This window comes from Talpa europaea (assembly GCF_964194135.1).
Source record: "Talpa europaea genome assembly, chromosome: 8".
Taxonomy (NCBI): domain Eukaryota; kingdom Metazoa; phylum Chordata; class Mammalia; order Eulipotyphla; family Talpidae; genus Talpa; species Talpa europaea.
In genome coordinates, this window is record NC_140075.1 from 117,412,632 (window position 1) to 117,430,444 (window position 17,813).

The window sequence follows — 17,813 nt, forward strand, 5'->3', positions numbered from 1 at the left end:
CATGTGTTTTTTTTTTTTAATTTATGCAGTTTTTTCCCACCTTTGGATCACATAAGTTACCAAAAAATGTTAAAGATGATTTCTTTCCCTGGGGGAGGGGTTGGATTACGAAAGCCTTTGCTGCGGCTGTTTTTGTCACTAAGGCTTCTGGACCTGAAGACTGTCCAGCCCATGCGGAACAGCACAGCCCCATTGCAAGTATTACCTGAGTTCTGCTCCATGCTTTCCTTGATGCCCTCTAAGAGCTCCTGAGCGTCTTCCACATTCTCCTCTTCCTCCTCTTCTTCAACTTCCTCCTCTTCTCCTTCCTTAGGTGCAACGATCGCCTCCTGCACCAGAGGGACATTCACATTGTGTGATGCCCCACCTTGCTTCCACAAAGTGGATGAACACCTGGAAGTTTTCTTACATTACCCCTGGGGAAACTATCTGCCCATGCCAGAGCTGCTTAAGCATCAATATTTTCTTGCTTAAGCATCAATACTTTCCTAGGTCTCAGGTTGTATTACTTGAAGGAGCCACATTTTGTGGAAATCAGGACTTTTGGTGATCATTTATGGAAATGTACCTCAGTACCCACTATTCCCAGGAAAATGATAACAAGCTCTTAATTTGGGGGTAGGGGAAGGCAAGGCATAGGGGATGTTTAGGGCAGTGAAACTACTCTGTATGTCACATAGCAGTGCCATCACGGTGGGTACATGTCATCATACACTCACCCAGACCCATAGGAAGTACAGCACCAAGTGAGGCCTAATGGACACAGAGGCCGGGGAAGGGGAGTGATCATGATGTGCCAATGCAGGGTCATCCTTCGTAACTAATGTCCCGCCCTGGTGAGGGTGCTCGTAATGGGGGAGGAGGTCGTATATGGAGGGGCTGGGGTGTATGAGGCCTACCTCTCAATTTTGCTGTGAACCTGATAAAGCTGTTTTAAGGATATGAAGTCCTTTATTTTTTTTTTAAAGCAGTTACTAAATAGTCAAAGAACCATGCATCAAGAATGAAAAAAAACTAAAAATGTTCTCTTCAAGAGTAAGCACACTAAGAAATATTTCGAGCAACAGCTAGAGACAAACTAAATTTCAAGGGCAACGCATGAAAGATGTTTCCATTGCCCAGAGGAAAGTCCTGCGGGAGTTTGTATTTTCATAACTGAGGCCAACAATACACCCCAATTAAAATAATAGAATCCCTTGCAGGACGTCATGTAAAATGAGTGACTTCCTTATTACAGCACTCAAAAGGCATTTTGGGAACATAAAAACTCCCACTAAAGTAGTTTAAAGTGTTACCAGTCTCGCTATAGCTTCAGTAACGACATCCTTTAATTTGATGTGATGCAGTTTGTAGTGCTTGCACAAAGCCTCTGCGACGCTGGTCTTCCCCACAGCGGGCGGGCCGAGGATGCAAATCTTGATGGGCTGAAAGACAACAGGATGCTCTGGTGGGTTCAGAACCAGCTGCCGCAGGGCAGTGTGTTGGATTTCAGGGGTGAGCCTTGAAAGCCTCCAGATCCTGTGACTGTCAGAGTCACTTCCATCACTGCCCACTCTCAGGGTCATTGCCATGACCTCCTGGCAGTGCTTCCCACTCAGCTGGTGGCCATTCACGTCCACTCATTCGGCAGGTGTTTAGTGAGCACTGACTGGGGGAGGGGACACTCCACAAGCAGCACCTCAAGGGCACCACGGGATCATGTATCCAAGTCTTGCAGCATTGGGGCCATAGCAGGGAGGTGGGGGATGAGGAACATGGTGGGGCGTGGATGACAAGAGCAGATTTCTGGTACCTTGGGGGTGGGTGAGATAACATACATCTGAGGAGGTGTTAGACCCCTAGGTCAGATACAGTGCTGTAAACCAATGTGATCTCAAGAAAAAATAATAATAAACAACAAGCAAAATCCCCAAAAGAACTCAAATCTTAAAAGCTTCCAGCTTCCTTCATGCTTCCTGTTACTTTCATGTTGATAACAAAGAAATTTCTAGCTGGTGTGCTGAACGCTTAATTTATTGCCTCATGACTATTGTTTCTGGGCTGAACTTGGTCTTGGATTAGTCTTCCCTTTTTTTTTAATTATTATTTTTTATTTCTGCATACAAGAGCTGGGGTTCAGGCCAGAGGTGTGTGTGGGGGGAGGGGGTGAGAGGATTCACCAGAGACAGAGTGGGGAACAGAACAGGCATACAGACTGAAGCACACTGCTGAGGGGAGCAGCGGGCGAGTCAGGAGAGGTCAGCCGCGCCATGTGGGTAGCTCCTGGCCAGCTGGCCAGGGATTGAACTTGTGCTGCAGTGGCTGTGGACAGCTTCACAGGCTGTGTCTTAACCCCTTGCACCACCAGGGAGGCCCTCCTTTCCTTTTTAACACTGCTAATTCATTCTAATTTTTAAAGATAGCCTCATTGTGAACACCACCTCCTTGTCTTCCACTAAAAAACTTACTTAAATGCTGAGGAAATTCTGTCACATACCCAGTGAGTAAATTAAAACACTACTCTTCCGGCTCAAGGCGCCTGGGGAGCCGCGGGCCTCGGTGCAGACATGGCCAAGTCCAAGAACCACACCACACACCACACACAACCAATCCCGAAAATGGCACAGAAATGGCATCAAGAAACCCTGATCCCAAAGATACGAATCTCTTAAGGGGGTAGATCCCAAGTTCCTAAGGAACATGCGCTTTGCCAAGAAGCATAACAAGAAGGGCCTGAAGAAGATGCAGGCCAACAATGCCAAGGCCATGAGTGCACGTGCTGAGGCTATCAAGGCCCTTGTAAAGACCAAGACGGTCAGGGCTAACATCCCAAAGGGCAGCAGCCGCAAGCTCAGCCGACTTGCCTACATCGCTCACCCCAAGCTTGGGAAACATGCACGTGCCCGCATCGCCAAGGGTCTCAGGCTTTCGCGGCCAAAGGGCAAGGCTCAAACCCAGGCCAAGGATGCGGCTGCAGCACAGGTCCCCAAAGGAACACAGGCTGCCAAAGGTACACAGGCCGCCAAAGGTACCCAGGCTGCCAAAGGTGCCCAGGCCCCCGCAAAGCCTTAAGAATAGAGAACACTGTCTGCCCGTGTGAGAACAGAAGGACTGGTGTCACCCCTAGGCTGCTGTCTACAGGGCACTGGTGTCTTCCTGTGCTATTTGTACAAATAAATCTGAAGCAGAAAAAAATAAATAAATAAATAAAAAAAACACTAGTAACAGAGTCATTTCTTTCAAAATTGCCCAAACTATTATGAAATAGAGGTCTAGTGTATTGCAAGACAAATTAATTTTTAAAAAAACATGCCCATGGAAAGAATTCCCATTGCCAGAGTGCTGGGAAGTTGGTCTGATTGTCCCTATCACCTGGGAGACGAGAAAGCCAAGGCTAAGGAAGCAAGCCTGGACACTGCAGGGGCCCCAAGGAGGAGTTAGCGTGAATGGGCCTGGTTGGCTTGAGATGGGGTCATGACCACAATGACGGGCAGCAGAGGGTGGGCAGGTGCCAGAGAAAGAGACTGGTGCCGAGGGTTGAAGGGCAGAGCTGGGCTTTGGGGAGCACTAGGGACATTCAATTCGAGCTGAGGTCCTGCTGTCTCTGCTCTGCTTCAGGGGCCTGGTGGCGTCCACACCTTCTCCAGACCCGAAGTCAGGATGAAGCTTATTCATTTACGAAAAGAACAACAGGGCCCTCCTGGTGGCACAAGGAGTTAAGCACAGCACTATGAAGCTATCTGCGGCCTCTGCAGCAAGAGTTCTATCCCCAGCCAGGGAGCTGACCCACAGGACACAGCAGACCTCTCCTGTCTTGCCCCCTGCACCCCTCAGCAATGTATTTCAGTCAGTCTGCCTGTTCTGCTCCCCACTATGTCTCTGGCGAATCCTCTCACCCCCAGCACCTCTGAGCTCAGACCATTCCCGGTGCCCATGTCCCGGGTGGGCATTTACTCCCCGGGGGCAGACAGCTGTGGAGACAAACTCCAAGGCTTTTGGTCACAACATGTGGAGTTAGATGAATGGATAGTTGAGTGACGCAGGGCCTCTCTCTCTGCAGGGATGACTGCCTTGAGAAAGGAACTGGGATCATGGAAACCTCCTCTCTTTGGAAGTGCCTGGAAAGGCGCTGACTCACTGCCAGGCACTGTCTCCTGACTCTGCTTCTGTGCCGAGCCGTGCCCCCAGGGTGTTCAGCTTCGAGCTATGCTTCCTCCTTCTCCCCTTCCTTTTTTTTTATCTTTTTTTTTTTTTATATACAAGAACTACGGTACAGTCAGAGGTGCGGGAGGGTGAGAGAATTCACCAGAGACAGAGTAGGGAGCAGAACAGGCAGACAGACCAAAGACACTGCTGAGGGGAGCAGCAGGCGAGGCAGGAGAGGTCTGCTGTGCCATGTGGGCTGCCCCCTGGCCGACCAGGAATCCAACCTGCACTGCAGAAGTTGCGGACAGCTTCACAGCGCGGCGCTCAACCCACTGCGCCACCAGGGAGGTCCCCTTCTCCCCGTTCTTGTCCAGTCTTGCTGACCAGGAATCAGGAGTTTCTTCCCTTTGTCTGGTTTCACACTGGGCCCCAGGGACAACCCAGGGGAACCCAGGGGAACCCCTGGAGTTGCTTGGTCTGTGTCTCAGAAGAGTCTCCAGGGACAGCCACCTTGTATCTCAGGTGCTCAAGGGACCATTGTTTCTTTTACTCAGTGGCACACCCCTGACTTATTAATTTGTTTTGATTTATGATTCCTCAGATACAAGGCAGGGCCTCCTTGCTCAGACCCCCACGCACAATGTGATTATGCTTTTGGTGGCCCCTGTGACTCATACTCTCCAGTGTTCAAAACACTTCCTCATCTCTTATCCACTTTCATCTTAGGAATGCTAGGACTCCCTGGGCGAAGCGCTAAGCAAGACCTGGGCTAGGGGTACACTCACTCGTCTGATTTCAGAGAGGGAGGCGCAGAGGCCCTAGAGTCAGGCAGGCTGTTCTAACTGGGTCCCTCACTGCTGTGTGACCTTCAGAAAGGTGCCTCTCCCCTCTGAGCTTTAGTCTCTTCACCCATGTTATGGAGACAAGAACACCTACCTGGAAAAGGTATATATAAACAAGTCCCCCGGCTGGCAGGAAGCGTTCAGAGTAATAATCACGCTTCTTGCCGTCCTTTCTCTCCCCTGTGTTTACCCAGGGCTGAACAGGCAGCCAGTGTGGCACCTGCTAGATTTCATTGTACAGACAACTCTGTGACGACCTTGCACTAAGGTCTTGCTCCTTGTGTGATATGCCTGGTTCATCACCTGTGTTAATTTGAAGATGTTTAATATTCTGCTGATTGCTACTAATATAACATACAGGTCAGGACCTCCCTGATGGCCTAGGGGTTAAGTCTCAGCACTACCGCTACAGCATGAGTTCGGTTTCCAGCCAGGGAGCTGACCCACATATGGTGCAGCAGAACTCTCCTGTCTCCCTGCTGTTCCCTTCAGCAGTGGATTTCAGTAGAGCCACCTGTTCTGTTCCCCACTCTGTCTCTGGTGAGCCTCTCACCAGTCACACCTCTGGCCTACATAGTTCTTCTATGCAAAAATAAAAATAAAAAGTAAAAAAAAAATACACGTCAGATTGGTAGACCTCAAGCCATGGGCCAAATTTGACAAAGAATTTGAATTTTGGAGTTTGGACACAGGAGAAAGAAAACACTTTCATGGGCAGGATGGCCCTGGAGGTTCCATGGACCTTCCTGACACCAGGAGCCCAGACAGGGCCGGGCAGTTACCAGCAAGCCTCTGCTCTGCTTGTACTCCTTGAGGATGTTGTTGATGTTCTCCACAAATCCTGACTGTGCAGTCCAGCGGATGTTAAAATTCTCCTTCACATACAGCGCTTCCATTCTCAGGCTGACCAGCAAGTGGTCCAGACTCTCTTGCTAAGAGATAAGACAATATGAGTGATTTGTCTTTCTTTCCATTTAGATGGGGGTAACAGCCCCAAACCACCACCAATAGTAAACAAAAATACACATTCAAGCTCTCGATGTGAGAGGAAGGAGCACAGCCCTTAGCATGGGGGTGCTCCGGTTCACACCTCCCCCCGACCCCACTCTCCTCCCCATAACCTTAGCCTCCTCCCAAGGGGCATCAGACAAGCAACTCCAAGGGGAGAGACACCTGCAGGTCCTCATCTGTTTCTCCTTAAGAAACATTTGTTACATCTACTTTTTGAAGAGTGCAAACCCCATCATTCAAAATCCAAAAGGAAGAAAATTCCAGAGGGGAAAAACTTCCTTGGACCCAACACCCCCAGCCAGTCTGCTGCTCGGAGGCTCAGGCCTTTCAAAACTGATCCCAGATGCGGTCTTAGGTACCATTTATCCCTAAAAGGAATTCTGTGCCAAAGCAAGCTTGAAGCTGCATGGGTACATGGTGCTGAGTTTTGTTGCAATGGAATCAGAATCTCAGCCCCTCACAGACTGGCTGAAAGGGCCCAGTGTTTGCGCCCTCAGTCCCCCCTTATCTACAGTTTTGCTCTCGTGGCTTTAGTCCTGAGGTCAACTGTGGTTCGAAAATATTATACAGGGTATTTGAGAGAGAGAGAAAACATACTCACATAACTTTTATCACAGAATATTATCAAGTGGTTCTATTTCATATTAGTCATCGTGAATAATCTCTTACTGTGCTTACTCAGAAGACTAAACTTTATCATCGGGGTGTATGCTTATGTTTAGCGGAAGCAGGATTCAGTGCTGGCCTCAGCTTAAGGCATCCACTGGGGTTTTGGACAAGACCCCCCATGGAAAAGGGGAGAGGGCTGGACAGAGCTTGGCTCATCAAAGAGCTTTCAAATATACTTTCTGACCATGACCTCTGAGGTATTTCTGAAAGGACGACAGAGGTCTGCAGACAGAAGACAAGCTGCTTTAGGGTCGATGTCCAGTTATGCAGGAGGAGCAGAAGTTGTGTTGGGAATCAAATATTCTGATCCCAAAGTCCTCAAGAGCCAATGCATTTAGGAAAAGAGTAGGAGGGAAAAAAAGAAGCAGTTCTTATATACTAACTGTCAAATCCTTGGTTAGGAAAGCATTTTCTTTTGGTACTCTCTGGATTTTCCCAGGGCCAGTATTTTTACTGATGCACTGTTAGGGGGAAAATAGATTATTTAAGACATTAGATAAAAACTTCCCAAAAGATTGCAAACATAATAGAATACAAGAAATCTTTGCAAAATGGAGGTGGGGCATTGAGGCTATTCACTGTTTTATTGCCCCATTTGTGTATGGAACAGTCACCCGTGCACGCCAGAGAGTAGAGGTCAGGGTGCAGAAGGTCTGCCCCTGTCCCCAAGGAGCTCCCTGTCTGCAGAGGGAGGCAGATGGACACACACTGATGAACAGTGTTTGCGGTTGGCAGAGGGGATGCCTAGGAGCCCCAGGACAGGCACCTGACCTGCCCGGGAGGTATGAAGGAGGCAGGGGGTGTAGAGGTAGATATGGGAGAGGATTAAAAAGTTGAGAAATTAAAATGGGTAACAGAATATCCCAGCTGGAGTCAGAGGGGCATTCCGCAGACACCTGACTGCTGGGTAACCTATATTTACAACCACGTTCATCACCCCCACTGCACCCGCATCCTGACACCTGGACTTTGGGGAGTTTGGAGAGATGATGGTAGTCTCTCCAGAGGTCAATAAACACTCTGGGACCCTGGCCTCAAGGAGGACAATCTATCAATCACTGTGTGTGTGAAGCATCCCTCCCTTCTGCATGCTCCTCTTTTAAAATAAAACATTAAGGCAATTTATCAGTTCCCTGATGGGGGCAGCTCTGCTGCAGAGAGTTTGCACAGGAGCCGTAACATGGCCTGGTCCAAGTGGTGACTCCCAGGTTGCAACCCCCTAAAAACCCCATTCAATGCTTTCTTCTCCCTTGCAGATAAAGGTAGTTATAGTTTAACATGAACTGAATCTTCAAGGTCAGTAGTGGGTGGGAACAGGAAGGGCAAGAGAAGGCTAACTGGGCTCTCAGGTGACAGATGGCTTTGGCCAGAGGGGCCTGGACAGGAGCCCTCACTGCTGGCTTCCGGAGCCACAGCAGGTTTGGTGACCACACTGACACTTTGGGGAGAACGTTCACATATACACCTTAGGGTGTCCATGTGTGATGCACATGTGTGAGTCCCCGAGAGCTTCCTCCTGAGGCCCTCAGTATATAGAATGGGGCGAGGAGGCTGTGGGGGCAGTGGTTGCCTACTCCTGGCCTGCAAATGCAGACAGCGAGCTTGGTTCTCAGGCCACTCTGTTTTCAAAGTCCCTGGCCTCACAGGCACACCTGGCTCTGTAACTCGATTTTAGGGTCAAACCATTCACGAAGTGCCGTCCGGCCAGGGCTGACACAGCTGTACCTTGATGATGTCTTCGAGGGTGAGAACAGCCTCGTCTACCGCCACCAGGTAGTGTGTCTTGGGCACGTGGTCTATTATATTTTGTATCACTCTGCAGACAACAGGGCAAGCCGTCGGGGAGAGAAAAAGCCAGAGAGACATCATAAAAAGATGCATGGGCCCCCACCCCGTGGGCCAGGCAAGGTGGTTGGTGTTTCACTAAGTCGTCACACTTCCCTTCCAACTAGGTCAGAGTTCTTAGGTTGAGAAGCTGCGGGAGCCCAATCTGGCTGGCTTGGGTTCCGCCGGTGTCAGCAAAGGGTGCCTGAGCCGGTTGGTACCAACTCAGTCCACAGACACCCAGATGCCCGGTGAGGCCTCACAGCTGTGCTTTAGAGCCGGTGATGTTACACAAGATAAGACACAGGTTCAGAAGAGGGTGACTCTCCTGGGGAAGTCCCTTAGCATGAGTCACTAAGATTTCCTGCCCAGGACTGTCGACGATCGCCAGCCCTGAGGGCTGAACTCCGTCCGGAACCTACCCAAGGGCCTCCGGGTGTGATGCCACTGACTTCTCACAGCCCGATCAGAGAGCAGTTGCCACCCCTTTTTACAAATGAGAAATCAGACCCAGAGAGGTTAAGTTACTTCCCCAAATTCACACAGCTGGTGAGAGAACTCCAGAGAGAAATAATAGGGACCAGAAGTTGAGAAATAACAGGCACTAGAATTCGACCCCAATGTCGACCCCACTTCCATTTGAGCTTCCTTTTCAGTAAAATGGAACTAAGACAAATGCACCCACCTGAATGTCTACGCCACATTTACTTTACACCCATTTCTCAGCACAGTTCACTTTGAGCTTCTTTCTTTCTTAAATGTTTGACAATTTGTAAGGAAACCTCAAAATGCTACTGAGAAGGGCCCCGAGTCCTGCTGTAATGGGGGTGATTTCATATGTCTGTGTGGGAGTCAAGTATTTTTTTTTTTTAAAAGATTTTTATTTATTTATTTACACAAGCACTGGGTACAGTCAGAAGCACAGGAGGGTGAGAGAATTCACCAGAGCCAGAGCGGGGAGCAGAGCAGGCAGAAGGACCGAAGTACACTGCTAAGGGGAGCAGGGGGCGGCAGAAGAGGTCTGCGCCATGTGGGACCCTCGCCCAGCAGCCAGGGACCCAACCAGCGCTGCGGAGGCTGCGGGCAGCTTCACAACCCAGCGCTCAACCGCAGCGCCACCGGGGAGGCCCTGGGAGTCAGGTGTTAAAGACTCATGCTAGGTATCTGTTTTAATAACGCAAAAGATTCTTCCACATCTTTAAAACCGGATGACATCATAAAGTAAAATCTCTGCGGCAGAGGGTGCGTTTCAGACAGCCCACGTCCAGTGTCGATTTTGGCTGATGCAGATCTAAGTTTTGGGTTGAGTCTGAAGCTTATAAAATGTAGGGGCAGGGCCTCCCCGGTGGCGCAGCGGTTGAGCGCTGGGTTGCGAAGCTGCCCGCAGCCTCTGCTGCGCCGGTTCGACCCCCGGTTGCTCCCCAGCCACTGGAGGAGGGTCCCACATGGCGCGCAGACCTCTCCTGCCGCCCGCTGCTCCCCTCAGCAGTGTACTTCTGTCCTTCTGCCTGCTCTGCTCCCCGCTCTGGCTCTGGTGAATTCTCTCACCCTCCCGCGCTTCTGACTGTACCCAGTGCATGTATAAACAAAACAAACAAACAAATAAATAAATAAAATAAAACATGCCTCTATTAAAAAAAAAAATGTAGGGGCATCTTTTTTAAGAAAACATAATAAAAATTAAGTTTAGGGGCTTGGAAGGGCCCCCTACAAAGGAAGGGCCCCAAAGTTTAAGTTTCATTGTTCACCCATCAACATGTAGATCCGCCTGGGGTTGTGACTAATTTCATAGCGGCCAGTGCCTGAGAGGAGGGGGAATGTAGGAACTAGAAGCTCGAGGCTGGCTGCAGGTGTTCCCACCTGAGGGACGAGGGGGCAGCGGCAGAATAAGGCCCCTCGGACCCAAAATGTGGAACTGATGAGCCACAAATAAAGTGGATCATCTCAGTGACCTGATGCCTCGGGGAGGGTCTGCAAAGGGGCAGGGCCCTCGACCTGCCTGGAGCTCCGAGTTGGGACTCCCTGACCGTGTGAAGAACGTGTGCGAACCTGATCTACAGTGGCGCACACACGCTCACGGTCTTTGGGTTCAGAGCTGGCCATCTGGTTCTGGAATTTATGCTGGTGGGTTGGGCCTATCGCTCTCATCTGATACAGAAGAATGAAGGGCTAGGTCCCCAAGATGCACATGATAAGCGCTTTCTTTTACAAAACTGGAAGACAATCTTTTCTGCTGTTACATTTCTGAAAGATGAGCTTGAACTTGTCAGAAGTGTAGAGTTTTTAGCTGAAGGGTATTATCTCATGAGATGCAAAGTGTAGATAGTAACAGGTGCTTCTGCACGGTGTTGTGAAGGACATATACGATGGTACATGTGAGGGTCATAGCGCCTGGTAATCACCCACCAAGTGTTCACCGGAAAAGATGAAACGGAGCCTTGTGGGACAAAATGGATGAATCTCAGGGGATGATGCTCAGTGAAATACGCCAGCAAGTGAAAGGCAGTTTACTGGACAGCCTCACTCACTGGTGGACTATAAATAACTAAAGAAAACAAATTAGCAAAACAGAACAGAAATAATTCTTAGAAAAAAATCTGTGAAAAATAATTCTGTGAAAAATATACTGGTTACCAGAGGGGATTGGCGGGGGAGGGAGGAGCAGGTCGGGGGAGGAAGAGGATCTCCTGATTCTCTGTAGAGGGTAAGTAAAGCAGGCGCACCTGTGGAAAGGGGAAGGTGTACTCCTAAAATTATACAGATGTGTAAACGACTGACAATACAATTTGAGAACAAACAAACAAACACATTAGCTGATTAATTCTCGGACAGTTGTCTCTCTGGGAGAATGCTTACCCTGCTAGATCAAGAATATGAATTGCTGGGATTGCATTCATTCCATCTCCAAAAACTGGCAGTGCAGGGACCTCGCCCAGCCAAGCTATCTAAAAGAGAGAAAAGCGAAGCTGTGTGCGACTGTTGCAGCTCTCGTACACAGCCCGTCAGCATCAAAAGCTCTTTCCCAAAAGCAATCCCCTCTAAAGATGTTTTTCAATCAGATCTGATGAGTTTTAGTTGCAGACCAAATCCTATTATGAGAAATAATGGTAACCCCAGGTCTGAAATGCTTTTCAAAAAAATCTATAATCTCATCCGCTATCTTCAGTCATCTTCTGCAGGGTATCTACGTAGGAGAAAATGCTGTCAAAGATGTAATGCTTATAATTCCCATTTTAATCTACTGCTCTCAATTAGAGGCAAGTGTCATCATTCTAGATGGAACGTTTAATAAATGAAGTGTGTTGTAGGGAATTACATTTCTGGTAAGTGACTGAGTCTGAATTTGAACCTTGATCTTGAACCCTGAGTCCAAGTCTATGTCTCTTCCCTTCATTATGTATTTCAGTAAATACACAAAGTACCACAGCCACATGCTAAATGATTATTTTAAGTTGCTTTTAAAGAGTGGAAAAGGTAGAGGTGGAGGCCACAGTGCATCAGGGATCGTGCAAGATGTTTTGGGCTTTGGGAAACCACTGGAGGGTTTGTAGCAGTGAAGGGCCAGCATTAGGCTTATGTTTGCTTGTGAAGGAATGATGAGGAGCAGGGATCCAAACAGGAGACGGGGGCCATGCCATTTGTGCAGACGAAATGACTGAGCCTTGTCTGTGCATGGAAGTTAGGGGAGTGGGGTCGAGAGAGGGAGATGTGAAGCCGGTGGCTTCTATAGGACTTGGGGTTTTTGTGATGGCTGAGAAAGAAGGGGGTGTTGGGTTCTTGTTGGTGCAACTTGGTGGAAGGTGGTTCGTTTTCCAAGGAAAGACCTCAGGAGAGGTTTGGAAGTGTCTGTAGCTATTGCAGGGGAGCAAAATGCCCACCCCAAAATATGTCTCACTGGTATAAGGATTATTTTGATCTGGCTAATTTTAAGAAACAGCAGATGTGGGAAAAGCTCTAAAAACTGAGTAGAAATTACCTTTTCTAAGAGAAAATCTCTTGTCTCTAGCTGAAGATATTATTTAAGGAATTGGTTCAAATCACCTGGGGGAGTTTTTTGGGGTCTCCCACGTATGAAGGCGATATACATGTCACTGAACTTTTGTTTTTCTCCTGCTAATCTCTGGTATTACAGAGATTGTCAGTATCTTAGATGGGTAAAGGGAAAATGATTTTTCCTCCCCTGCACTACAGTTTGGGTTGTGCAAGGCATCCAAGGTGCTGGCTGGGCAGCCAATCACAGAGCTACAACTAAGGAGGAGAGCCCAGCTACACAATCCATTATTTGACACAGTGGGTCTTTCTTACCTCTCGGGGAACCCCTCTTAGCCTCCCTTACTGAATCCCTCCCACCTTCTTGTAATCTCCAAATATTGGGAGTGTTCAGACCTCCCCCCATGTTTATTCTCTGGGTGAATATAATTTCCTGGGTTGTTATCCCATCTTACAGCTTTAAATACCATCCACATGCCAACTTCAAGTGGTGACCGAAATAAAAGTCCCAGTGACAATCAGACAAAGAGTTCATTAGATCATGAACGTGAAGACTCAAACCTGGGCTGCCGCCCAACAGTTTACTCCATGAGAGCTGCTCCCGCCATCACGTGCTTGAGTTTAGTCTACATAGATGGAAGGGCTGGGGGCTGTGGTTTCCATTTATATGCTCAGATCTTCTGATTTCCTGAGCTATCTCGACATAAAGAAATGTTGCTGCTATCTCTGCACATGGAGGACCAATGTGGGAATTTAATAATTTCCCTGATTTCTGAAGAACATACTGGATATGCAAGTGCTAGCTATCCACCGTTAAACCTTCACCCTGCTTCTTGGCCTTTAGTGGAGGTTGAAAGCTTTTTTTATTCCCCAGCCACAGATTCCTGCTTAGGCTAGAGCGGGGAGCCTGTTCTGACTATGTCTACTCAGATGGTTTAGCTTTCTTGCCTGCTAGACCAGGGAGAGGGGGCTCAGATGACTGCATTTTATATTATGTCCACCTTTCCAAGATTATATCTCTAGTCGTGACCACTGCAGTGATTTCCAAAACTCCCTAGTATTTATACTCCCAGAATGTATAACCAGACATCAGTCATCTCAAATTCAACATGTCAACACATCTTAAACTTCCTGTTGCATGTGACCCCCCAATCTCCATCCCATTTTCCCCTTCTCAGTAAATGGCAACCACATGCTTCCTTGTTCTTAGACTCAAGTCCTTGAAGGCACCCATTTCTTTCTTCCTGTCACCCTCACATCCAAGCTTTGAATAAGTCCCCTTGACTCTAACTCTCCTATGAGGGGAGGCGCAGTGCAGTGAACGGGCACCATTTCCCACCTTGGCATGGTGGCCCCAAGTGCCCACGTGCATGAACCAGATTTTCTGAGCAAGGGCACCGGGGTTGGAGGCAAGCAGCCATGCTTGATATTTAACTGAGCCCACGGGGACTTGGGGAATCTTGCTTTGGCAGCCCCGCTTGACCCTGGAATTGCTGGGAAGGATCCTTGAAGGGCACACATGGAGGAGAGTCGTGCAGACACACTTGGAAGAGACACTTGGAGAGACTGCTTTCCTGGTCCCTGGCAGACACAAGGGCAGCCATTGTCTTGATTGCACGGTGGATTATTTGGTATATTTTGAATGACTCTCTCCTCTTGTCCCTCTAGGACTTGCCTTACCCCCCTCTGTGGTTCCCTGCAGAAGGTGTCTTAGACTTGTGGTAAGCTTTAATGTCTCAGTGGCCCCACTTCCAGTCAACCCTGTTTGGCTGGGGACTTGTCCATGAGCAAACATATAATTTTGGAAGTTTTATTGGGAAACTTGTATTAGGAATAGCAGTTTCTTTTTCTCTCTATGCACACTAATTCTATTAAAGATCGTCCACACTAAGAGTTGCTTCCTTTGCCTTTGTGCACACGGATGGCTGGATCCCTTTCGGAGGATGTACCCCTTAAGTTTGGGGCCCACAGTTGCCCCTTTGCCATGCGCTAAAATGTCCAAAATCTGGACAATCTCAGCATCACCACCATTTCCACCCAGGTCTATCTGCTCTCGCTTTTTATGCCAATACAATAGTTATATTTTTATACCTGAGGACAGATTATGCCACTTCTATGTTCAAATAGTCTAGTGGTTTTCCAACCCACTCTGAATAAAAGCCAAATGTCTCACCATGGGCTACAAGGAGGACTTGACCTGACTCCTCCATCACTCCGCATCACCTATCATCCTCCCATATTTTAGCTACATCGTTCTTACAGGAAGGAAAAATCTTCCTCTATTCTTTAAGGTTCTTTTGGCAGGTCTAATAATTAAATCAACACATGAGAAGTTAAAGGAGAAAAACAAATTTAATCACATACATGGGGAGGGGCAATCATAGACACGATTGATCCCAAAACAGTCAAAAATCAGCTTAAATGCCATCTTGAGCCAAGAAATGGAACAGGGGTGTGGGGCTTCAAGGGGGAGGAGGGCATTTACAGGGTGAGCAGACGAGCAGATGTTGAGTAATTAGATGGTTGGCTGGCCATCCAGATGGGTTGCCGAGATAAAAAGCTAAAAGAAATATAGCAATAGCTCTTCCTCTGGGCTAGACCCCTTATCTAAATTCTTTTAGGTAATTAAGGTTGAGGTAAAAGTTTGCCCTTGGATCTTAATTGCCTTCAGCTCAGAATAACCCACATAGCAAAATGGCATATTTTGGGGAGACGTGTCTGAACCCCTCAGTCTTCTTGCTGTTCTTTAACACAGCTAGCACACTTCTCCGACCTGCAGTTCCCACTGCCTGGAATGTTCTTTCCCCAGAGGAGAAATGAGCCAGCGCCTCCATTGCCTTTCATCTTCTCAAAAGCCACATCATTAGAAAACCCTTCCTCACCCGCCATCTATAAGACACAGCCCCACTCCAGCATTCTCTTCCTGCCTTTCTTTTTGTTGTTTTCCACAGGATTTTTCTTATTTTGTTCATAGCATTCTTCTTCCATATTATTTTATAGCATTTTTCGCATCGTTCAACTTTTTCTAGCTAACATATTGATTGATTATCTTCTTCTCCAGTCCTCTAACATGTGAATTCCACAAGCACAAGTACATCACAGTCACGTGTTACTCAACAAGGGGGCTACTTTTGGAGAAATGCAAATCATTTTGGAGAAATGCATATCATTAGTGATTTGTCATTCTGCAGACAGAATCCATACCTAGATGGTATAGACTACCAAACACCTAGGCTACGTGGTGTAGCTCATTGGGACCACCATTGTATGTGTGGACCCCTGGATGGAAACTTCGTGATGTGGTGTATGGCTGTTGCTTGTTACTGCACTCCCAGCATCTACAATTATTCCTGGTACATGGTAAGCACACAGTGTTTGTTTCAAGAGTGAAAGGAGAGCTGTGGGGTTTTTTTTTTTATTTATTTTTTTTATTCTGTGAGTGGTGAACACATGTTGCTAGTAATAGGAAAGAAAAAGTGGTGGATATGGTCTGCATTCATATTCTCTTTGACTTTTTGCTGTTATGCTGCCCTAGCCAACTCTAGAAGTAATAAGAGACATCTTCAAATTGTACAGTCTTATTGTTCAAGCCTGCAGAGTCACTGAAAAGTCATACCTTAAAAAAAAAATGTAAGATGCCTCCTTCCATTCCATACTGAAGTCCAGCAGCCACTACATAAGTTGCGAATTTTTTCACCTATTAGATAAAACAGAGAAAAAGCTAAATGTGATATTATTAATCATATTAAACTAGATTATCAGGTAGAAGCAGCACTTTAGGACGTGTAGCCAACATTTTGAGGCTATCAGTTCCACCACACCACTCGGGATGCTTCTGAGAGCTATTAGAATGTAACTGGGAGGGGGGGAGCTCCCTGGCGGTGCAAGGGGTTAAGATGCAGCACTATGATGTTATTTGCAGCCACTGCAGCATGAGTTCGATCCCCAGCCAGGGATATGACACACAGAGTGCAGCAGACCTCTCCTGTCTCGTCAGCTGCTCCCCTCAGCAGTATATTTCAGTAGATCCACCTGTTCTGCTCCCCACTCTGGTGAATCCTCTCACCCCCCCCACCTCTGGCCTGCACCCCAGCTTTTATATGCGTAAATAAATAATCTTTTAAAAAAAGAATGTAACTGGACTCTTAATGTGAGAAGAGCCAGATTTTATTGTTTGTGAAAACTTAGTATCTCTAAGCCTTACACTGGGCACTGAAAAGAAAAGAGATATAAAATTGTTCTTTCCATGATGAGCTTTGTTGGGGTACAAAGGAAAATTTCTCTGTCTCTCTGGGTTCTGCCCAGACTATTAAAGCAAAGATTTTTCACATCAGACAGATTAGTAGTGGAAAAAAACTAAATTTAATTATATATGCGGGGGAATAAAAATCTGCTAGCCCAAAACATGCCTTTTTAGGAAAAAGGTTGATTTCATTGGGATGGGCCCTGAAGCTTGGGTGGAGGTTGCTTTTGGAAAAGACATTTATATGTATATTTCTCACTGCCTGGGTGTTTCCCTCACAGTAACTGGTAGAATAATCTCCTTATCTCTTTTCAGTGAAGACAGAACTTAATTCTGTATATCTTTGACTGCTGTGCCTTTGGTAAACTCCCTAACTGTCTCCCCTCTCCTCTAACCTCCCGTGTCTTAACTACTTAAGAGCTACTTAAGATGGTCCTTGAAGTCAGGTGGTGAGTTATTCAGTCATGCTGAGTCTCTCCCATGTCTACTGTTGTTATTAAACCTCTTTTTGTTTTTATCTCTTAACAACCTGTGGATGCTTCTTTGCATCTTTGCCAGCCTGGAAGAACCCAGAGGGGTACAGGACAATTTCCTTTGCACCAGAAACACTTCCCATTTTAGTTAAATGGATACACGTAATTTCTACTCTTATCAAGACAGCTTGAAGGAGGTCTGATGACTGTTATCAGCCTGGGAGATTAGAGGCCCTTTAACAGAAGTGGACAGAGGACTTGAGACTGGGCAGCATGGAGTGCTATGCCCCAAACCACTAATTTCTGTGAGCAGTAGCTTCCTGTGACTTACGTGGCAATGAAGAATAAAACATAAGCATCAGTCAAGGCAAAACCCAAGGAAGAAAGCTAAAGTCTGGCTGGTTTGTTTGAATTCTGGTGAAACTATATGCCATGTGTGGGAAACTTATGGGAATATAAACACTAAGTTACCGGGAAGAGGTTTGCTTTTCCTTTCTGTGATAAAGTCATCAGAGAATGTAAAATTGGGGATACATAAACAGAACATTTTCATTTAATTAAAGTCACAGATATTTGTACTAAAACTTTCAGTGGCTATTCTGTACTTGTTTGGGAAAAAAAATCCCTAAAGTACAC

At 47.1% G+C, this 17,813-nt stretch overlaps 1 protein-coding gene across 4 annotated transcripts in view; it reads right to left on the reverse strand.

The window, feature by feature from the left end:
* The window catches only part of AK7 (adenylate kinase 7), a gene marked incomplete at both ends in the record, with an annotated part of 62,222 nt that overhangs the window by 19,302 nt on the left and 25,107 nt on the right, over positions 1-17,813 (reverse strand). For 3 of the 4 annotated variants that reach the window (XM_084240435.1, XM_084240433.1, XM_084240432.1), the window contains 7 exons: positions 206-329; positions 1,296-1,424; positions 5,750-5,899; positions 7,031-7,108; positions 8,373-8,463; positions 11,328-11,416; positions 16,078-16,158. In XM_084240435.1, coding sequence (XP_084096561.1) covers positions 206-329; positions 1,296-1,424; positions 5,750-5,899; positions 7,031-7,108; positions 8,373-8,463; positions 11,328-11,416; positions 16,078-16,158 — 742 coding nt within the window. The remainder of the gene's footprint in view (positions 1-205; positions 330-1,295; positions 1,425-5,749; positions 5,900-7,030; positions 7,109-8,372; positions 8,464-11,327; positions 11,417-16,077; positions 16,159-17,813) is intronic. The other variant, XM_084240434.1, reaches the window with a different exon arrangement.